General features: G+C 37.3%; 1 protein-coding gene across 1 annotated transcript in view; it reads left to right on the forward strand.

Annotated features, from left to right (window-relative positions):
* The window catches only part of nudt14 (nudix (nucleoside diphosphate linked moiety X)-type motif 14), a 27,180-nt gene extending 14,765 nt beyond the window's left edge, over positions 1–12,415 (forward strand). Inside the window, exons 3-5 of the mRNA XM_043237833.1 lie at positions 2,973–3,037; positions 5,469–5,766; positions 10,055–12,415. Coding sequence (XP_043093768.1) covers positions 2,973–3,037; positions 5,469–5,766; positions 10,055–10,304 — 613 coding nt within the window. The 3' untranslated portion in view covers positions 10,305–12,415. The remainder of the gene's footprint in view (positions 1–2,972; positions 3,038–5,468; positions 5,767–10,054) is intronic.
* Positions 12,416–24,373: the final 11,958 nt, after the last annotated feature.

Raw genomic sequence — 24,373 nt, forward strand, 5'->3', positions numbered from 1 at the left:
TCGATGAAGAGTGCCTGGACCATGTCTGTGAGAAAATGGTCTGTGAACCAAAACATTGATGTCTGTGGGCTTGTAACACCATATTCTAACCATTCACAACATGACAAGTCATTTTTTTCAACCTCATTAAATTCAAAGTGAGAAAATGACCAAGCAAGGAAAGAAACTGACAGTCAATCAGAACAGCTGTGTGGACTTGGATTTTGGATCACCAGCACAACACAAGCAACATCAGGAAGAAGCCACAATATCAAACTAAAGTGTCAAACCAGTTTTGGACAAGGTGCATGGACAAGGCTGAGTTGAGGTCATTGTTTTGAGGTCATCTCATAAGTCATTGTTTTCTTGTTTGGTAGCTTGATAAATGAGGTGCTCTGCAGTTGAAAGGTAAAAGCATTAAAAGCAGCATCTGTTCAGGTCATTAGTGCCACTGCTACAGTCTAATGAGAGCTCTGCTGGTGTTTTAGAGGTAACGAGTTGGTAGCCATTGTCTTTTGTGTGGACTTTCGGTGTGTATCGTGTGTGCATCAATGTTGTGATGCGAGTAATTCTTCTAATCACCAGCACTGGTCCTCTGCTTTCTTTCCTGCTGCTCCGATTGCGTTGCATCCTGCAGCGAGCGCCAAACAGCCCTAATGGACAGCATGCTTAACGGTGTGTGACACGTCCTGCATGACTTCGACAGTATTTTCAGGGTGGAGAGGTGAAGCGGCGAGGAGCGTACCATTCAGACATGCCTCGGCTCGCTGGGGCACTGACCTGTCAGCTGCACAATTTTCAAAGATTGACTCAGACTGCACTCTACATTCGGGACAGTCCACAGCTCATCAACGGTGAAGAAAAAAGGAGGATCTTAACTCATCACATCATTATGTCTCCAGATGATAGCGCTTACCATCAAATGTTTGTGCATGATCTGAGTCATATCGATTTAAGAACACTTTTATTATTGAAGAAGCTCTAACGGTTTTTGGTCAATGATTGTGGCCTTCCAAAACAATTTTGACTGAAACCGGAATTTATTTGTATTTATTTATTTTTTGCGGTTTCGTCATTCCTGAGGTTTTGGTGCATCACCTAAGATATTAGTGTTTTTAAAGATGAACTCTAAGGTGATCTAAACATAAAATACGGAAAATGACCATTAACAACTAAATATTTGGAATTGATCAGTTAAAACCAAAATGCTACTTATCTACCTTATTGTAGATCTATTTGCTAAGACATTTGCTTAAATATATATATATATATATATATATATATATATATATATATATATATATATATATATATATATATATATATATATAATTAAGAGAGAACAAATGCTTTTATGTAAATGCATTTTGTTGGTAAGATTCAAGAGTGTTTGTTGGTTTTCGTTCAGGCTCTGTGGTAATCTCTGGCACGCATTCACCATCCTGGGAAAGGCAGGGCAGGGCTTCCTGCCTCTACAGACATATCCGCTTTCCCCACTCAAAGAGCCGTCTCTCTTCATTGCCATTGAAACAATCCTACTAATACATCGTATTATAGCATGGAATGATCTGAGGCCTGTGACAATCTGCAAATCGTGCACTCTAAAGGTGCGGTCACATTTACCGCCTTGTGCCGAATTTTGAAGGGCAAAATCCAGTCATTTCTATAGAGCGATGTCAGACAATTGGGGATCTCGTGTGAAGCTGAAAGATTTGCCCAAACATATTTCACAGCTGTTTCAAGTTGCCCACGCATTTGCTGTGTTGACCAATAGGAAGTTGATCTTTTCGAAATTGACTTCTTTGCAAGCTACAATGCATGCAATGCATAATTTTATTGAAAACACATACTTTAAAACAATACATCACTCCAAAAAGAGACAGATTTGGAGAGATGTAGCATTATATTACTTGCTCACCAATAAATTCTCTACAGTAAATGGGTACTTTCAGTAGAAAAACCAATGAAAATATCACAATTCAATCAATTCAAATCAAGTTTTGGAAAGAGAAAAGCTGTGTCTTTATAAGAAACAAATCCGTCAGGACATTTTTAACTTTAATCTTTTGTTTCCACCTATACTACTATTCCTCTCTTCATGATATTGCTCTTAATGTTTGATTTATCACTTACAAACACACTCATTTATTGGCACCCTTTCACTGCAAAGGATCTAGTGTTGAGCAAGTGATGTATTGCTGAATGTTTCCAAATCTCTTTTGATGAAGAAACAAACTCATCTTCATCTTGGATGACCTGAGGGTGATTGAATTTTCTGTCAATTTTCATTTGTTCATTGAACCGTTGCCCTGTACTATTAAGGTCCATCTCTAAAAGTTTCATTTATTCAGACAATTGATTAAATAGATTTGACTTTCAACCTATTATCAATGATTTGCCTGCTTTATTAACTCTCATAAATGCTGGAGTCAGATGTTATGTCAGGTATGTGTCCTGGTTGAAGAGTGGGGGAAGATATGTCGCTTGTATGAGTGTGAAAGTGCTGTACAGAAACAGTCTGTCCTCTGACCTTATGTCATGCTGAGCTGTTAGCTTGCTTTCAGTCCACCGAGGCCTGGCTATCCCAGTATGCTTCAGTGGGTAAATCCTATTATACAGAGATCCTTAAGACACAGGGATTTATTCTCTTCTTCTTAAGGCATTATGTTCAGTCTCAAACCAAGATAAAGTGAAAAGCCAAGACCACATCCAAGGTGTTAATCCTGGGTGATTTGTTGGGGCTTGATGGAGCAAGGGTGTCCATGTGCCTCTCTCTCTCACAAACACACACACGCATTCATGTTCACTCTCTCTCTTTATCACTAAGCCTAGATGAGTTGTTGGATCAGTTGTGTTGTTGCTCTGGCAGGATTGAATGCATTAACAGGAAGCAAAGATATATCTATTGTTTAGTACTGATCAAACTGGAACCACTTCTCTAAATGCCAACTCAACTTCTAAACTTGTTTCTCTTTCCTCTTTCTTCTCTCCAGTGTCTCTGTGCTGATTTTCAACACCACCTCACACTGTTTCATCCTGGTCAAGCAGTTCCGCCCAGGTAATGCCCTTCAGTCCTTTTTAATTCCTGATGGTTTTCCACACTTAAGTCTTTGATTTTGATTGATTTTAGTTGTAATCTTGTTTTGTGCAGCTTATTTTCTACTTCCCTGAGACCTTCAGAAGGTTTAAGGCTGTAAGGTTTTTCAATTTACTGTAGATATCAGGATTATGACTCCCTTTAATCTAAAGTCAGTGTGAATCTGAAGTTTGCGACCGATTTTATTTCCGTATTGTGACATGCTTCAGAGAGAAACAGTATATTGAATGAGAAAACTACTCTACTTTGAATTGATTAGATGTAGTGAAGTATTAGGATGTAGTAGAACACTGACGTTTGGAGGGGCGTGGTTACACTCATGCCCAAGCCGTCAAACTGATGTCATTACAGAAGATCCGTTGTTTCGGAGGAGAGGAGCTTTTTCAGATTTGGATTAAAGATTACAAAGGCTAACAATTGACTAGCACGGATGGATTGTTCACCACAAAAACAGAAATGTGAGCTAACAAAATAAATATAGTTAATTTTGATTTCACGCATACTTTGAGTTGCAGTTAAAATTGCATTTTAAATTAAATAAAAATTATAAAATATCCAGCACTGGTGATGCAATTCTGCAGCATTAAATTTGAAACGCAATTCTTCATCTGTTTGTACATTTTAAAATTTAATTCAAGAATTGATTTAGCAGTTTATAACCATTTTCAAATTAGTTGTGAAGTTTGCACAACATTATTACAAAAAAAGCCCTCAGGAAAGCTTCTGAGGCATTTTACACCAAAACGAATGCTTCCTGTTTGTTTCGTATACATCTGAGTTGTGCTAACCTATATTCCCTCTCATCCTACACAACCCAGGCGTATGTGTGGGATAGACACTTCCCTAAAATATTCTTTTAATGTGTTATTCTCATTTTTTGTAGCATGTTTTCACAGCAGAACAACAGCTTGACACTGATTTTTACAAAGACCTCACGTCCAAACATTCTCACACACACTTCATTTATATTATATCTTGTTACAAAGTGACGTACAACACCCAGATCCCTCTGTTATCTCTATTTGAAAGAGATGATGAAATATCTTTTGTTCTGCTGCCAATTTTTAAAAACATCTGATACGCAACACATATCGGGTGCCGTTTTTTAACTGATGTTAGAGAGTGTTGCTATGCTTAAATGTTTGCTTGACAATAAAATGGATGATAAACTTTTTTTTTTTGGGGTAAAACAGTTTAGGACCTTGCCACGTCCATTCAAGTAATTTCTCTCAAATGTGTTGCACTTTCTATGACTTTTTAGGCTTTTTTACTTGGTCTAGTGGCCTTGTATTATCTATAGTCATTTCTAAATGAAACGTTCACTGTTTAGATTGCGTAAAGAGAAAACCACAAAAGCATAATTGACCTAATGCCATGCAGAAAGCCCTAGAAGATTTTCTGCAGCCTTTAAAACAATAACAGTCTCATAATGGAACATTTTTCATGTCGATGGTCGTCGTGCAAACAGAGCATTTTTCAGTGCTCTCTGTAAAGCTTTGGCCCCGCGCTACACTGTTACACTATTGTTCTATACATGCTCGCCAGGGACGGCGCCCTGCTTCTCAGAATGGAAGGAAAACCTTGCATTGAAAGAGAGACGTCTTTCTACAGGTTTTTTTTTCTTTGCTGTAGTCTTCAAACAATGCTTGAAATGAAAAGGCAGGCCTTGTGCAGGGAAACATAAGAACAAGTCTTCTCAAGGATGGCTTTTCTTTAAGTGAGCTCTCAGTCAGTCCCAAATGTACAGTACATTCGTCTGAAGGGCGTAGTACTAAAGATCTGGGTATAGATATCTGTAGGGTTGTAGGTTCAAACCTATGCGTGGTGAACCATGAGTTCAGCTCAGGGTTATTATTGTTAACTAAAACTAAAACCATGAAGTCATTAACTGAAATAAAATAACAAATCAATCAACATTTTTTTTTTATTATTACAGATAGTTGCCAAGAAAGATTTAGGATTTTCCTTTAGTTTAAGTGGAATTACTAAAATAATTATAGAAGCCATGTAGACATATATATATATATATATATATATATATATATATATATATATATATATATATATATATATATATATATATATATATATATATATATATAATAATTATTTATATATTTTTAATAAAATATTTTTTTATGTACTCTTAAAAAAGTAAAAAAAAAAAAACAACCCTTATAAAAATTTTAAACTTTTTTTTTTTTCGTCTTGGGCACCCTTATTGACCCCTCTGTAACTTTTTCTCAAACACATACTTGTGCCTACATGATCTAAAACATTTAAGTTTGAGACCTCATCAATCAAAGTGCTTGTGTCCTTAGATGTTTCCTCATCTGTCTTTGTATTTAGGAGCACTCTTGAACGATGAGTGACACGTCTTATTTCTCCACAGCTGTATACATGAGCGAATGGGAGCGCAGCAAACCCAAGCCCCTGCAACCTGCAGAAGAAGAGTCAGCAGAAGCTGCACTAGCAGAACCTAAAGTCCCGGAAGAGGACAAACCAGGAGAGTCAAGTGAAGACACTTCAAGCCACCAACCTCCCGCATCGGCCGGTGTGACCTACGAGCTGTGCGCAGGATTGGTGGACAAACCCAATCTCTCTCTGGAAGAGATTGCCAGGCAGGAAGTGCTAGAAGAGTGTGGCTTTGATGTACCAGTCACCAAGCTGAGAAAGATAACGTCATACAGGTGAGAGCACATCTTAAAGAAGTCACATTTCTGATCTTATGGTAAATTCATAAGCGTAATTCACATACATTTATATGCCCAAGTGATGCAGACTCAAAATCTATTAGCATGTTAGATTAGATATTAGATAGTTAGCGACTTTGTATTAAGACATGAAATCACATTTTAAGTGCCCCTATTATGGGTAATGAAAGTTTCATATTTTGGTTTTGGGAATCCCCAACAACAGGCTGACATGCATGCAAGATCAAAAAACACTTTCATTGTGTTATATGCATTTATTTTTACCTTACTCAACAACTCATTTTTCCAAGCCCCTCCTTTCAATTTTTATTATGCCTGTAATGCCTGATAAAAGCAGCATTTGTGAGCAGTTCTGCTTTGTGCACAGTGTTATCGGGGAAAGTTATTTTTACTGCTCCAGAAGCGCCACCTAGTGGATAATAGTGAATTTGCATTTTCATTCAGACCAATACAAAAAGACCAATAAGTGGGCAGGCAACAAATGACTCGTTTCAGTAAAAAAAACGACTCGTTTCAGTAATTTGTAGTTGACTCTTTCTTTTGAGAATAACACGGTAGACTTTCAGATTTAAACCTTAGCAGGATGTTTTCATTCACTTACAAACTGAATGAAAAATATGTGAAATTCATAATATGGTTACTTTAAATTACAGTAGGTTATTTTTTGCAAATGGTGTCAGATGTAATGTATTTTGGTGATGACAGTAAGTATAAAACGCTGAAAGCTGCTGCTTTTGCTAATAATGGATGTGGGAAAGTTGTTCTGGAAATATAGCAGCTTTCGGTGTGAAAGTGGCTAATAATAACACAAGCAGTCTCAACAGTGATACACTGATAATGAAACAAGTCATGAGGTTTATACAGGCTTATTTATTTTCTTTATACGTGTCAATCACAGCTTTCTGTAATTAAATATTTTTGTAGTGACCCGTCATCATCATAAAAAAATAAACCCCTTCATGGTGTCATTATTAACATTTATATACAACATTTATATTTATATTGTATATTAAGAGGAAAATATTTATCTGTACTCTGTACTACTTCTGGTACTATCAGTATTTTTTTTTTAAATGAAAACTTGGATGCCTTAACACTGATCAGTCATTAATTCTATTTTGAATAAATGCTATTCTTTTGCATTTGCAATTCATAAAAAAATCTAAATCAAAATTTCCACAAAAATTCTGAGCTGAAGAATTAAAAAAAAAAAAAATCACACAATTGTTTATTGAGCAATAAGTCAGTGTATCAGAATGCTTTTTAAAGGATCATGTGCCACTCAAGACTGAAGTAATGCCTGTTAAATATTTGGCTTTTGTCATAAGAGGAACAAAATGCATCTGGTGAGCTTATGAAATAATGTAAGATGTAAGAAAAAAAAATAATGAAGATTTAAAATAAAAAAGAATACTTTTTGAACAGTAGATTAGAGAGAGAGAGAGAGAGAGAGTGTGTCTGTGTACGAAAAAATATCTGGTAAAATGCACTCTGTCATGACTGACATACATTTTTATCTCAACTTATTCTCTCTCTCCATTTAATATTTAACCTTCATCTCCATCATTATCAGCCCTATACCCCCAGAGTAAAGAACCTCAGTAAAGTATTCAGGGGTTAAATGTGTCTCGATCTCATGTGTAAAAGAAGAAGAAACAGTGCTGCATTATGCTGTTATCAGTCTTTATTGACGAGGCTGTCGTAAACCTTTGCCGCCTCACACCTGCCAGAGTCACACACCTGTCTGAGTGTGTGTGTGTGTGTGTGTGTGTGAGCCTGCAACATCTGCCTGGTGTTGTCTGTTGTGACCTGTGCCACAGCAATCTCTGATTAGCTAAAATACCACATAGAGTCGCAAAGGATCCTCCTCAAACTCACACTGGCAAACACCGACACGGTCAGACACCTGCCGGCTCCACCGTCATAAACACCTGTGGACCTCACACTGCACCTGCTGCTTTCATGGGCTGGACAGGGACATGAAGGAATGCAGAAAGAGGATGACCTTCTTCTGTTTAATTGTGTTAAACAGTGAAATTGTCTTTTCTCTCTCTCTATCTTTCTGACATTGTTTATAAGTTAATAAAGTCTCTTATAGTCATATATATATGGATTGAATTGTGCACTTATACAAAATGAAGTTCATCCACTCTTTCCTAACATTGGAATCAGAAGGAAGGCAATGCAAAGAATTCATGACTTGCCACTGACTTGAATTCTGTTGCCTTCAGTGCCGTATTTATTGTTTGGTTTGTCTCTAGTCATTTACATACTACATGCTTTAAAATAGGTGGGCGGGTCTTAACAGGCAATGATGTAGAAGCAGGTGTTGATCATCTTATATGGACAGTGCTTATCCACACTATTAAATCATAGAGTGATGCATTCTGGCAAACTGGCTTTAATATAAGCAGTTTTTAGATTAACAAGGTGGTTTTGAGTTCTTAATCACACCGGATGTTTTAATAGCTCCATGACCTCCTGTATGTCAAAAGAGCAAGCGAATTTTGATTTCTCAGTTCATGACCCTTTTAAGCCTAGTCATTAGTAGTACTGAAAGAACAGGAGTAATCTCTTTTCAGTTTAAAATTTTCAAAATTAGTGTCATTTGTAGTGTTTCACCTACAGACAGGAGGATCTTCGGTGTTGAAAACATTGTCTGTAGATTTAATAGAAATACTGTACCATACAGCTCCAGGAGGGTTTTAGGACAGTTCATATCCTAAAATGTGTCATATTTTGTCTCTATCCTTCATGAGTAGGTGTCAGCATTCTCCATTCGTGACACACAGCGGAGTCCTGCTTATTCTCTTGAAATTTGTCCCTCAAATGTAGAGTCATGTTTTGCAGTGCACCCAATGTGGTTAGTTTAAACTCATCCTAGAAACCGGTTGCCGGAGCTTGTTCCATTTTTATCTCCTTAGGCCATCATCCATCAATTCAATGGTGCGCAGGCATCACGGCCTGGTAATTTTCTTCCATATTTCATGAGCTCATTTCAAAAAATCTGTTTCAGTCTGCAATACTAGGAAAAGAAGGGGCTTTTGGAAGCTTCCCATCTCTGTAATGCTCTGGGGTGTCAGGGAGATCTCCATGGTGACGTCTCCATGACAGAGTCTCAGGTGAGGTAACGCCTCAGTCACAGTGGCGCTTACCAGATGCTGCTATGTTGTTGTCCATTAAGGTGTGAGAGGTCTTTCTCCATGCCTTCAGGTCTTCATAGTAGACTTCTGTGCCCCTTCCTAGTCTAGCCAATTCACAATATAGCCAGGGAGCTGTGTGAGAGGTGTATATTTCCTCATTTGTAAATCCCCAATGTTTTTTTTAATCATCAGTTAATGGAAGGTAGGGTTTTTTTTCACGATTAAGTGCTTTTGATGGCAGTTAGTACATTTAGTGCCCATCTTGGTTACAGCTATTTTCTAGGTTGGTAATAAACATACAAGTACAATACAATTCCTATCGAACAGAATGGGGAAAGACAGAAATTTACTAATGGCTTTCTCATTTTGTAAACAATTTTTTTATGCTGCTTTAGTATAAGTCAAGGTCACATTTCAAGTCAGAAATAAAATCTAATAACAGTGTATTTAGTATTAGCAAAAATGTGGCTTCTTTGGCTTAAATCTTGCGAAAATGTACTATGCTATGTAGTTACATTTCAATACAAGTCAGGAATGCACTCAACTGTATTTGAAATTTAATATTCAACCAAATTTGGCGTTTTCAGATAAATCATGCTATTTGTCACGTTTAAATTTCAAATCAGATATAAAATGTAACTATACATGTATTTAGCATTAGCATCCCTACTGACAAAAATGGTTAAATCCAGCCTAAGCTGGTTTAAACTGAAAGTAGCTGGTTTAAGCTGGTTCTCCCAGCCTGGCCAAGTTTGTTTTAGCTGGTTGCCTAGTCTCAGCCTCAGATGTTACGCTCCCTCAGACTGTTGGCTTAACATGTGATGCATGTGGCCCTCAGGAGTTTGGAAGTAGTCGTCACATTGGTTCTTTTAACATTTGTCAGGATCAACTAAAGCTGGCCTTCTAGCCTGTTCCCTAAACTGCCCTAAAATCGGACTGGATGACGAGGTAATACCAACCAACCAGCATTTGTATTTGTACTTCTTTAGCTTAAATCTTGCAAAGCATTCATAGTTCATAGCTGTAGTGTCGTATGAAGGCAAACTGATGTGACTCGTGTTGCTCCTTTTGGCTTGTCATTATCGAGTTCCCTGAGTCCCTTGTGCTTTCCTCCCCCACAGGTCAGGAGTCGGAGTGACCGGATCGAAGCAGACCATGTTCTACGCTGAGGTGTCCGATGAGAATCGCGTCGGAGAGGGAGGAGGGAAACCCCAAGAGGGCGAATTGATCGAGGTTGTCAAAGTTCCCCTTCACGAAGCCATGACCTTCGCCTTCGACGAGAGCATCCCGAAAACGATGGGCGTCATTTTCAGCTTCATCTGGTTCCACAGCAACATGTCACCGAAGTACAAGATCTCCACCAACGTGTAACGTGACGGTTCCGAGCCATCGAGAAATACAAGTCATTGCATACATTTTTATATATAGTAATCAAAATGGTCACTAACTGTTAATTATTTTGCTATTTCTTACACTTTTATCTGTTTGTTGTGGTTCTAGCTATCGTCTTATTTCAGACTGAAGCCGCACTTGTGTGCTATCCGCTGAAAAGGTTCATCGTGAGTTTGTTTTGTGTAACTGAATGCTTTGTTTTTAACATGCCAGGAATTTCAGCCAGCCATGTGAATCACACCGCGACCCTTAAAGACTTTGTGACAGTGATCTATTCCACTCTAATTTGAGAGGGTAAGATCTGAAAGACCATGTTGATACCATCAGAGAGAGAATCACAGACCCGGATCAGTCATGATTGAAGCTGTACTTTGTGGTCAGAAAGCGAGACCTCTAGCCATATTCCCACCAATTTTGCAGGATATTTAGTAGAATGACGTTCATTTTTGAATATAAATAAGCAAGTAAATAATCACAATAATTAACGTGAATTATGTGAACAACACACAGGCAGCTACACAAATGAGATAACTTGAGAGCCACTTCTTATAAAACAATCATTGACAAAGAAAAACAATTACGCTCTTGCAAATATCTCAGGTCCAAAGCTGACTTTGGAACATTCAGGGTTAGTGATGATGCTGAAAAATACTGAGATGTTTTTTATTGCCGCTTAACATTAAGTTGATCTTCTGAGTGTGTGTTTTGCACAGAATTTATTTATGAAATATCTACTACAATAACCTAAAGTGTGAGTACAGTGCTAGTGCTACAGGTTTAAAGCTGCTTTGCCATAATCATCATATCTATAACGCCGTTCTGAATTCTTTCAGAACTTATGGAACAGAATATATGAGGGCTGCATGAGCTTGCCTGCTGAAGTGAAAAAATATATATACATATATATATATATATATATATATTTTAAATACCTTATAGTGTCAGAAGACTGGTACCTCCTAAAGTCACGGCAACGAAACATAGTGACTTTCTGAAATCTCTTGAAAACGATACTTGAAAATCATTTGTTGCGGTTTACCGTATGAATATATAGGATGATGACTACAAAGCTTGAATATAATCAATACGCCCTCAATTTTCTCCACGATACCTCCAAGATTTGAGAGGCTGCTTGCAACTTTCTGAATCCGATTTTCGCTCTGTTGTAGTTCAGTTCAGATTCTCTTATGCACAAAGCATTCACTAGTTTAATTTGAATCGATCAATTAATCAGTCGATCGTTTTTTTTCCTATATCTTGTTGGCTTAATTATTTTGTGAATGATATCGAAGTGCACAAACATTTGTTAATGCTATCTTTGTTCTTGTCATCATGACAACGATCACTACAGTGTTAAAGAATATCGTCAGCTGATTGGATCTTTCTGTAAAGCATTTTCCTTTGTCCTATCACTGTACTCTGTAGTCTATATTCTATTGTGATTGAGTGTTATAACTTTATCAATACATACGGTCAATGTGCAAACTTACAAATTACCATGTTCATATAATCAGTCAAAAACAAGTGTGGAAAAAGACAAACAGGTTTGGTTTGGTCCACAATTGGAGCGTGTTTTAACTTCAAGCACTCCTTCTAAAGTATGCAAATGAGACATTTAAGAATTATGCATTTGTTTTGAAAGCATTATTTCATATCGCAATGCCTCAGATATAATTTCCTCATTTTTCTTAATCTCTTCTTATAAAAGAAACTTTAAACTTGTTTGAGTGTTTTGTACGTTTATCTCAGGATAGGGCTTGATTTCTTTTAAAAATGAATAAATTGTTGATTTATTGTCATGTGCCACTGTTATTAACGCTTGATTTTCAGACTCAGTATTTCATGAGAGGTGTTCACTACTGTATTTCCATTTCTTCTTTTGAATCTCACATTTATTTACTGATCGTTTTCAATTACGACACCTCAAACGAATATATATATATTTCAAATATGTAATATATATATACAATTAAGTATCTTTTGACATTTGAAAATATATATATTTCAAAAATGAAATATTGCATGTGCACTCTGTATTACATTGATCTGCATTCAGTTTAAATGAATAAAAAGGTTACTGCCTTAGGTCACCGAGTCTCTATTTGTGTCAGTTTTAGTCAGTATTCCTGCAAAATAGTCATTCCAAAATTGCCAAAGTGGTATAATGACTGATAAACAACGCTGCCATGCATTATGAAATCCAGATCTTGTTTCAGACTCATTTTGGAGCGCCCATTTTTAAAAACCCACATTTCCACAAAATATGTGCATTTTGAAGCATCTTTGCTTTTTTTTAAGAGGAAAGTCTTGTATTATTCCTTAATTATCGGCAGATCTGCCACAAAGGCATATTTCTTATCTTCCTCTAACCAGATTACAGCTATTTGTTCGATTCTTAGCCAGTTCTCCCGCGTATGAATGACTTTAAAGACGTTATTTCGTATCTAATCCTGCTTTCAAAGTCAGAATTATAGCCATCAACCCAACAAAACTTTGCATCATCAAATTTGTTGCAAATAAAAAGTCACTTCTCTCTACCGCCCCGCATTACCACGCAATCTTGTTTTCATGTGCCAGGCGAGCGTGATGTTTTCGTTCAAGCTAAGGAACAATTTGTCAAGTCCTTCTCATCCAGGGCTCTCTAGGGGTCGGATTGAGCTCTTCGTTATGTAGAGCTTGGAGAGGAGTTGAGTTGTCAAGGTAATGTTTGTTTTCATCTCTGCTCTTTTTAGGCGCATTGGTAATCATTAGACAGCCTTACTGACGGATGTCCGGGGCAAGGGATTGTGGAGGAGGGACAGGTGGTTGGGTGAGGGGGTCACAAATAATAGCATTAAGTAACTGAGTGCAACTACCACAACTTTGCTATAGCAACCGCACGCCTCACAACAAGACACACAATGAGTGTGATCTGTGGGGAAGGAGAGAGGAGAAGACACGGCAAGGGCACTTAAGCATGTTTTCTATGCTTCTTGATTTACTGATGGCTTTGTTCAGATGACCCAGAAAGGGCTTGTGCACTGTACGCAGACTGAATACATTATCAATACAAAACAATCGTTCATTTGTCAGCTGTAATAAGCCCTTTTTTGCTTTTCTTGTTTCGCGTTTAATGTAACGAACTGGCAACCGCTCTAGAGATGTGATGATTATTTCATAGCATGCACTAATGGGATTAGCTTGCTAATAGAAATTAACGGTGGGGGCAGGACAGATTTACATTTTGTCTCGGTTGCGTTTCTTTCAGGTGCGTTTTTATATCATTTGTCCTCTGTACAGCAATGCAAACTATTTAAAGAAGCGGCATATAAACGTCACTGCCGCTCTACATCTCCCAATAAATGCTCAAAGACTTAATCCTCGAAAGCTTGATCGTTTTTTTTATTTTAACATGACTGTTGAAAAAACTGTTGTATATATAATTAAGTTAATGGCAGCAGTCCGGTTAGTGAATATCTTGAAATGCCAACCACAACCTGAAGATGGACATTTTTACCATTAAACCAAAAGCTTTACTAAAAATAGATTAAATATATAAACCATTAATCAAAGTGTTTATTGCTTACAACGGTTTTCAAGGAAGATTTAATGTTGATATCTACGTGACTTAATAACAGAAAGTGTCCATTGAATAATAACTAAACGTGGTTGTCTCCACGCTAGAGTATTTTGTACATTTGAGTTTCATTCATGAACGAATCGTCTTCATTTTCTTCACTGAAGTCTCTATTTTCCTGATTAAGACCCAATGAATGCGTTGGAGGTAACGCATTACAAGTAGCGTGAGTTACGTAATAGGATTACTTTTTTTTAAAGTAACTAGTAAAGTAACGCATTACTTTTTCATTTACAAGAAAATATCAGTTACATTTTTCCCCATTTATTTACTGACAAGTCTCCTGTCCCCATGTTGGGAAAAATTTAGTATTCATCAAAATGAATTAAAACGGTAAAATGCTAACTCAAAAGATGATCCAAACCTGCAATAATTGTGCTTCATTTTTTTTTTATTGCGAAAGAGTGTTATTATATTAAAAACAAACAATCATGTCCTGCTCATATTTAAAAAGTAACATTAAAATAACGCACGCTACTTTCAATAAACGCAATTAGTTACTTTTTAGGGAGTAACGCAATATTGTATTATTTTTAAAAGTAACTTTCCCCAACGCTGATGACAGAATTGACAGTTTTGTCTGAATTATTCCTTTAACACTAGTCTGGATTCTGAATATTCCAGATGCTGTCTTTGTGAAGTCTGGCGTAGATTTGCAGAGGGAGACTCACTTTACAATGAAAATCATGTGTGGGAGGCTTGTTTTGCTCTACATGTTTTGTGCTGACATTAATATTTTCTCTGTATACTTGTATCAAGCACAAAATATAATTGTGATTTTATACTTTGACTTTTATTTTCCCATAATTGTGACCTTATTTCAAAGTGTGACTTATTTCACAGCTACATTACCTTTTTAATCTATCGCTGTGAGGCAGAAACGTCTTGAGGCTGCCAATTTCTTTCACATTATTTGCATAAACAATTTTGATCAACCTGGTCTCATAAAAATTTGAACCATTTTTAGTGCAACACTGTTCTCATGTACCTTATAGATCAATGAACCCTGGCATGTTTTATTACTTTAATATAGGTACGTATTGAAGTGGTTCAGAATTGAAATATCTGTGTACTGTTGCTAAAAATGCCCCAAACCTATCCAATGGCGTTAACAAACAAACTGATGTAAAAACACATCCGCGCCATTTCAACTTAATTTTACGTGAGATTTTTGTTGAACCGTAGTTAGACAGAATTCAAAGCTCCTCGCCTCTGAAGTAAGTTTCTATACTCTGTGAGCTACTAAACAAACTTACCGTCTATGAAAAACCATAGATATGAACTAAGTTTTCAAATATGCCAGCATATTAATATTGTTTTGAAGTAACATAAAGATAACATGATATTCTTATAAATTTGTGTGATAAAGGAATAAAAGGCGCCAGTTTTACTTCCTCTAGTGTTCAGTTCTTTTGAAAACTGCAGTGATGTGTACTTTGTGGTACGTATTTCGCTAAAATCAATTGAAATAACGAAACTCAAAAAAAAAACCTACATGCAAAATTTCAGTTCATTTTCTGTCATGCGCTCTTGAGTAAATGGCATCCAATTTCTTTACAATACACAGTTGTTTTTTATTGTGATCGTACACACACACACACACACAAATACAATAGTTTGGAACAATGCATTTTTCTTGAACAAGTATTGTAAGCTCTTTCCACTTTTTTTAACAAGGGAAAAAAAAATCAAGTGATCCTGCCGGCGCCACAAGTCACTGCCAATTTTCTCAAACCACAGTTACACCCTTGAGTCCACCTGTCAATATAGGCTTATGGAAATCTGGAGAAAATTGAGTTATTTGTTTCAGGAAAGTGTGGGTTTAGTTTTCCATTGCGACCATTTACATTTCCTAATAAAACCTTTTTATCGTTCCGCTTCTTAATTCACGGGCTGACCTGTGAGGAGTCGTTCGCTCTCGTTGTTATTCTTCACTGTCAGTGCTTTCATAAATCATCTACGTGGAGGAAAATGTATCAACACAATGTTCTTGATGAGGAGGTGAGGTCAGCATTTGGGCTCGCGTTGAGCGACAGCTTCTACATTTCATGCAGGTTCCGATCTTTCCCTCCGCCGAAGGAAAGGGCACTTCCATTTCCCTTCAGTCCTGATCTGTCATCACTCCCCCATCCTGCTCCACACACCAAGTGCAGCTGATAAGATTGACTGTAGATAATACGAGCTTAATGCATTAATGGTGCTGCTGAATGTTTATATGAACTTGTCCCATCTTGATGTCAAGCGCTGGCTCCTTCTAATGTGCCGACTTTGCTTCTAGCAGTAGCTTACGGCAGGACTGATTTGCAGTTAGCTTCAGCGGGGAATACCCAGGCACCCTCCGGGAGCTCTGTCACGCCAGGTATAGGAGAGTGATTAATTAAGGCCTGTTGTTTTCTGTTTTGGGCTTTAAATGTAGAACGTTGGGCCATATTGTCACTTACTGTATTTGGGAGCCGCAGATAGGCCTATGTCATATTAACTTTACTTGCAGAGCTGAAGTGGTCTTTAGCTGCCTGATGTATCACTGTTACTCTTGTATCCCCTTTGAAAGCCGCCATGGAACATTTATCGTGGGAAAGTGCGGAAACCGAAACATTTTTAACATTTGGTGCGAATCTCAGTTTTTAGGACTGATACATTATCGCGTTTCACAAGACAACATGTACCCATTTTTGCACTCCTAAAAGTCAAAATAAAAATTAAAAATCCCGCAGTGGCAATCTTCTTCGGTATTTTTTATAAATAACACATATTTATATTTATAACAAGAATTCCAGGTTAAGAAAATGCTCGAGGCTCTTTGCTGTTTGTAAATTTTAAAAGTCCATTTAATTTAATTAAAGAGTCTTTTTATTTGTTTTAGTTTTTAATATAGCGTAAAAATGGGATACAAATTGAGAACTTATTCAGAATATATAATTTAAAATTTGACCATCTTTTTTTTATGTATAGTGTGTAGTGGTAGAATCATGAAATATATGAAAACCAACAAGAGGGAAAGCGTTACATCAGGTAGCCCCGCCCACCTTGAAATCTCATTGGACCAATTAGTTCAAAAATTTAGTGCGTTTAAAAAACAACCGTGGTTGACCAAAGTGCTTCCCAAGTGCTTCGTCCAGAAAAGCCCACACACTAATAATGCATTAAAATTGTCACAATGCCTCAACTAAAATTAAAATAAAAGCCAAGCAATATAGGTGTGTCTTAAGCAATGACTTAAACATATGCATCATACATGGACGGGGAAACGTTGACTGATTATAGACTTTTAGAAAGTCTGTTTCTGTTACAAAATCTTATAAAATGCTACTATTAATACTATTAATAGGCTGGTATTAAAATCTCTGCTAAATACGTTGTGAAAACACAAGGTATGTGTTGTTATTGTGATTGATTGCGTCACGCTGTGCCCCGTTCTATCATACCTGTCAGAGCTTCTGCACATGCGCACATCAATATTTTATCCTTCTTTTCACACTGAACAACAATAATTACTGTGTTAATTACATGTAGGTGATAGGTTTAGGGTTGGGGTAGTTATAGGCAAACACAATTTAATAGGTAGTAAAATCTATTTATGGTTGGTGTCCGGCCCTGAACAACACCTAATTACGGTATTTGCATTACGGTAAGGATAGGTGTAGTGCTGGGTTGGGTGTAGGCGGTAATAAACCATAATTTGACAGGTACCGTTTTTTCTTCTTGAATTGTACTGCCTACTTTTTAACGGGAGGTAACTGTGATGATTTTGTTTACATATATTATCGACCTAATACATATTTTAGGGTCAGATCAGCACTTACTTAATAATTGCATAAAATGTCAATTAATGAGAGGAATGGTTCGATAAGGCTGATTGTGTAGACGTGGATGCGCAGATGTGACTAAAGCCAGTCTAAGCAGCCAGAACCAGTACTTGTAATCAGTGCACGTGAGACTGCAGGTGTCAACAAGCGATTGTTTCCCTTCCTGTTATTTCCTCCCAAGTCTAACCACTCAAACACAGCCCGTGGCACGAAATCTTTAGGTAGCCTTTTTATAGTTATAGCCCCAACTTACCATCTGTCTGTGTCTAAAGAACTATTATCTAACCGCGTAATCATAGTATTTTGCAAATGTGCAACAAAACCGCTCTTTTAATTCTTAAGTAGGCCTATTTTGCATTTGAGCCCTTGGAATAATAATCATATCATCATCGTGCTTCGCTTTTTATGAAGTCTATGAAGGTTTTTTTTTTTTCCAAAATAGTCCTGCTGAGACCAGTCCTGGTTTCCAGTAATTCCCGCTTTCACTTTCACTCTGCTTCCATTGCCTCGGGGCAGGGCACTCAGAATCTGACATGTAAGTGATCATTTGTTTCCTCTTTCAAGCTACACCAGCTTCTGAGCATCTCATGATCAGCATGTGGGTTTGTGTTACAGATAAGGGCTTCTTTTTCCACCGCCCTTGGCTATGGATCACCCACACTGACGTGCTTGTGTTCAGCTCTTCCTTAAGTATTTTGAGTTGGCTCCACACTGTAAGCGAAGCTCCTTGGGGTGTATCGCATTGAAATTGATGCTGGATTGAGGTACTGTACATAACAGATGTTATCACTGCAGACCTGAAGGCTGAGTTTCTTGGAACGGGTGGATTTTATGAATCGTGACTTGACTTCAATCCACCTACAGCATTCCTTAAAAATTCTATAGTACAACCAGCGCTGCGTGAAAAACTTGTTGCCAGGGAACGAGATGGTAACAGGTCATGGAACACCCCCTCAGGGTTTTGTTCAATGAGATGCAAGTCTTCCTGTCTGTCTGTTTTGCTTCTCAGAGCATTTGCTAACCTTCACCGTATCTTCTTAAGATACGCCTCTAATATTCTTCAGCAATTTAACATCAGTTACTGCATTTTCCAAGCACATTTTTACCCACTCTGGTTTTGTCAATGTACACCATGTCAGTCTCATGATGCACATCTTTTAACTTCATCAATATGTAAAAAATGCAATGATATTCAGGGTATTATTTATTTATGTATTCATGTTTTTTATATGTTTTACTGCTTGTTAAAACTGTATACCATATCTAAACCTCAAAACCAAATTATATATATATATATATATATATATATAAAAAATCAAAGAAAACTCATTTTTGCAGTTGCCCTTTAGTTTAAGGTTCAGTTCTCGCTATTAACAAACCAGTAACTATGACCTTTGCCTCATAGACTCCTAATTTTCTGTATATTAATAATTAGTAAGGTAGTTGTTAGGTTTATGGTATTTGGTATTAGAGATGTAGAATGCGGTCACGTAGAATGTGTGCTAAAAAACAGCTAATATCGTAATAATAGGCACGTTAATAAACAACTATTTAATAGTGAGAATTGCTCCTTATCCTAAATTGTTACCTTTATTACTTTATTGCAATTTTGGAGTCTTTTTGGAGTTTTTTTTTTTGGAGTCTTCGTTTCTTGAAAATGTTGTAAACCTTTATCTGGTATGAAACCATATGAAACATGAAACACAAAAAGACAAAGAAATTTTTTAATGTTTTGTCATTTTTTATCATAAATAACAGCGTTGCATAAAAATAAATACAAATCTAAATATGTAAGCCTGTTTCTCAAAAAAAAAGTCAAATAAATAGGACTTCATAATAGGTAACTATTAACTACGACATTTCCTTCAATTAATTTACTGCTTATTAATAGTAAAGTAGTTGCTAGGGATGTAGATTAAGGCATTAATATGCTCTTAACTAGCACTAATAAATGGCTAATATTCTAGTAATATGCATGATAATAACCGTAAAAAAATGTGTTACTAGCTTTTTCTAATAATTGTAGTATTATATCTCACAATTATTACTTTTTCCTATAAAGTTACTCTTTTTATTTATTTATTTTTTTTAAACATTTTTATCCCACGTGGAGCGAACGGGTTTGTTCAGTAGGAGTGCGTTAGAGTAATATAATGTTTGCAGGTAATGAGAAACCCATCGCACAAGCCCATCACAACATGATGTTTCCACTATGTCACTACTGATGATGAAATAGTAATGAGCTCCTCTTACGCGTCATAGCTCCCAAATTCGTCCCCGAGTTTTGCTGAGCACTTTCATATGTAACCCGACACACGGACCTCTTACAGCTCGCCCATTGTGCTTTAGCGTGAGAGGCCATCTGTGCGGCTGGCTATGGGTGCCTACTCCCTTTCTCAGAACACTCCCAGGTGTGACCAGCTCTTTGAAGAGCAGCGAGCATTGTGCCCACCTCTGGAGTTATGACTGGCAAACAAAGAGCAGGAGGACACACAATATGATTCCAACACACTGTCCATCTGTATGCTAATGAGAAATGGTGTGCGCACGGGGGCAGTGAAACAGGATATGACTGCCCACTGCATGTCCTGAGAGCCTTTTGGCTTGGAAACAGCGGTCACCAAACATGGCGTGGTCAACAGGTGTCGAATTTTTTTGCCTCATTGTTTCAGTTCATATCCTGAAAGATAAACTGAAGCAGATGCCTGTGGAGGAATCTCGTGGATGACGGCATCGGTGGTTTCCTTCTCTTTTTTTTTGTTAAATAATAATAATAATCAAACAAATGCTGTTCTTTCTATTCTAAAAATTCTATCAACGATTGAAGTGCAGCTCAACCGTTTTCAGCCTTGATAATAATAGTAAGCAAATCAGCATGTTAGAACGATTTCTTGAAGGATCTCGTCACACTGAAGAGTGGAGAAACGGATGCTTAAAGGAACACTCCACTATTTTTAAAAATAGGTTCATTTTCCAACTCCCCTCGAGTCAAAAAGTTGACTTTCACTGTTTTCGCATCCATTTTGCCGATTTCCAGATCTGGCGATTAGATCGTTAGCATCTCGCTCAAAAATGACTAAAGAGAGTCCATATTTATAAACCTATTTAAAACTTGATCCTTCTGTAGTTACATCGTGTACTAAGACCGACGGAAAATGAAAAGTTGTGGTTTTATAGGTCGATATGACAAGGAACTATCCTCTCATGAAAATAGTAATATTATTGCGCCAGCTGCAGCCGTGGTTCCTCCAGAATGAGTACAGTTCAAAGTTATATTGATTTTATAAGTTATAAAGTTATACGTTTTAAATGCTAAAAAAAATATTAAAACTCAACTACTCAACTCTAGGGCAGCCGGAAAATGAGCCTATTTTCAAAAATAGTGGAGTGTTCGTTTAAAGTTCAGCTTTTCCATTGCAGAAATAAATAAATAGCTTAAAATACTATTAAAATTAATTCCTAAATAGTATTAAAATATCACATTTTTATTGATCAAAGAAATGTAGCTTTGGTGAAAATAATAACGTATTTAATAACAAATGTATATTTTTTTCAACAAATAAATTTAGCAAAAAAAGGTTTTACATTATTATAATAATTAAAAATGCTATATTCTGCAGCCTGTATAAAGCATCAAATTTCCATTGTCTCATCATTTTACACCTTAGCTACAGACATGTCCTGGTCATTGTTTGTGGAGGGGTCACTTTTCACTGTGTTTCGGGTGACAGGAATGATGCATGTTTTGACTCGGCTGTGAGAACACAAGGTCCTCTCTGCTTATCGTAGACACTGCAGATATTTATGAGGCTTTGCTGAGTGCACTCCCCTGCTGCTCTGTCTCCTACAAAGTCGGCTTCTTTCTATCTTTCTCTCCCTTTCTGTGTGATAGTTCCACTGTGCACTATAAGACTCGGTGAACCCTCTTTGAACCAGTGGACGGATGTGGGGCTTGGAAGGGAGCAGAATAAAAACAAGCAAACAGGGGAGTCACCGTTCCGACTCTGTTGTAGGATATCCTGGATGAGTGCATGTCGCTGCTGTTTTTGGGCAGCAGAAGCATGTAGACTTCGATAGCATGAGATTCCAGTGTGTGATGTCATGAACAGGACGGACATCCTGGACATTTCTAGCCCAAATATAACCGTTTCACATATGGTACATGAGACCGAAAAGATCCAAACGTGAGCGCCACGTGTGATGTGGCATAAACCTACTGTTTAGCGCGCTGAAATAAAGTAGGTAAAAGAATATGAGTTGAGTTTAGGATTTTCAAAATACTTGAAAATTGGGGATGTAGGTAATAAACAGATACGTGTCCCCCTTGAATTAATCCGACAACAAAAGAATCCTCTGTGCAGATGTATTATGTCTTTAATGACACAAATAGCATAGGCATGTCCCTGCACTCTGCCCTCTTCAGAGACCCACATGAAACGAGGGTGAAGAGTCTCTTGATTACACACAACTCATCAACATTCTCAAGTGGGCTCTAATTATGTATTGTTAGCATAATTTATCAATTGCTGCTGCTCCTCATTAAACATGTCCAGGGTGAATGCAAAATTGTTTTGAAACAAATGTGCAGCTACATTATGCACATTATTATGTACAAACTAGATTAGAATGTTACTAATGTAAATTATGTATTTGGTTATTTGTAGTATTTGAGCATATACTTTCACATAACCTATCTATCTATCTATCTATCTATCTATCTATCTATCTATCTATCTATCTATCTATCTATCTATCTATCTATCTATCTATCTATCTGTTAGTTCTTTATCAGTGTTGTAGTATTTGTGTTGCAGGCAGCAGTGAATCTGTGAGTTCTCTTTCATTTGTACAGAGTGTCAAGGTTGATTGGGCTCATTGTATAAAGTCTAATTGTAAAGATTATTGAGCAGCGCAATCTGCACCTGCTCTGGAGGAGCGAATCAGTCGAGGGGGGTGTTGGGTCATTCTCAAGGGCAGACACAAGAAGCTTACACACTGCAACTTGTCATTAAAGACAGAGCGTTGTTCTGGATAACCTATTTGTTCAATCATCATGAAACATATCTTAGGGTGACCATAGGTGCCATTTTTCCGGGATGTGTCCTGGCCAGGATTTCTTTACGGCAGGCTGATCTGTGTATTTCATACACAGATCAGCCTGCACACGCAAACAAAGCCAAAGCCTAGATTTTTAGATATATAGAATATCTGCAATATAGAAATCCTGGCATGTATGGTCACCCTGCATATCTAAAGCACTGTTTTTGCATTAAACCTAGTTTGAGTACTAAATAGTGCATTAAATTCCCACTGCCTAATAATAAAGTTACAATTTTTGCCAATTTTTTCCATACTAGCCCACACTGACTGAAGATGAGCTCTGCCTGTCCTAAGATGTATCCCTTGTTTAGGTTACAGGGCTAGAGGAAGTAATGTTTCCTCGGAGATAAGAAGACTAAGGAGGGCTCAGTGATCAGGGTGTGGGGAGTCGCAGCCCTGTCAGGTGTCGGATGCCCTCATGTTATGCACCACTGCAAATATGCAAACCACTTTTACCAGGCAAGAGGTCACTTGAAGAAGTCCTTGACGGGGATTAGACCCCTGAAAAGAGATTTATTTTACAGTTGTCTTTATGCCATTTTTCTCCAACTCGACTCCTGGAGGGCCGTATCTCTGCAGGGTTTAGCTCCAACCCTAAACAAACACACATGATCCTGCTAGTCAAGGTCTTCAGAACCACTAGAAACCTCCAAGCAGAAGCGATTCAAAGCTGGTTAGAAGAGCCGTGGCCCTCCGGGAAGTGAGTTTGGGACCACTGCTTTATATCATTTCCATCGGTACGTTATTAGTACAGCATTTCTGTCAACATTCAGATGATGAATGTTAGCTACCAACAGCAACTGAGAGAAGTGCTTTAAAACACATAACAAGGAGTCATTCAGGTTATGTAATGTGACATACTTTGCTAGTTGTCTGTCATGTCTTCATGAATGAGGCTTTGGTGTCCAACGGCTTACTAGGAGAATCGTTTTTTTGGAACGTGAAGAGTGAGATTCCAATGAGAACAACCGATGCCATTTCCTCATTCTCCTGTTTGCTCTTTTAAAGTCGAGGGAGGATAAGTAGTTTATTTCGGATTTTTAAAGCCATATATCATTTGTATTCCCTTGATGCATTTCTGCTGTAATGGCTCATTGAAACCCATCTGTTCTGAAAAAGGGACATTTTTGACACATTTGTTATTATGGACATGGGCTAAAAAAAAAATAAAAATGTACTCACTGACCATTGACTGACAGCATTGTGCAGGGTGTCACACTTCCAAAGATGGCATTACTCAATGTCGGGGCTGGCAAGATTAGCCTTTTGCATGAAATTATATGTGAGTCATTCTTTGTAAGGATTATGTTTGGATGAAAGTAAATTGCCTCAGGATATTGGCCATGTATGAACAAAGGCAAAGCAAAAAATAGAAGCAGAACCTGTACTTATTTTTTTGCCTAAAGGTAAAGCAAAAATAAATAAAATAGGGGTATAACCTGTACTGTTTTATCCTTAAAGGTCAAGCTAAATGAAAGACATACTTTGTTAATTTTTCTCTTTTTCATAACAGTAAAGCAAAAATT

Source organism: Puntigrus tetrazona, chromosome 4 (assembly GCF_018831695.1).
Source record: "Puntigrus tetrazona isolate hp1 chromosome 4, ASM1883169v1, whole genome shotgun sequence".
Lineage (NCBI taxonomy): Eukaryota > Metazoa > Chordata > Actinopteri > Cypriniformes > Cyprinidae > Puntigrus > Puntigrus tetrazona.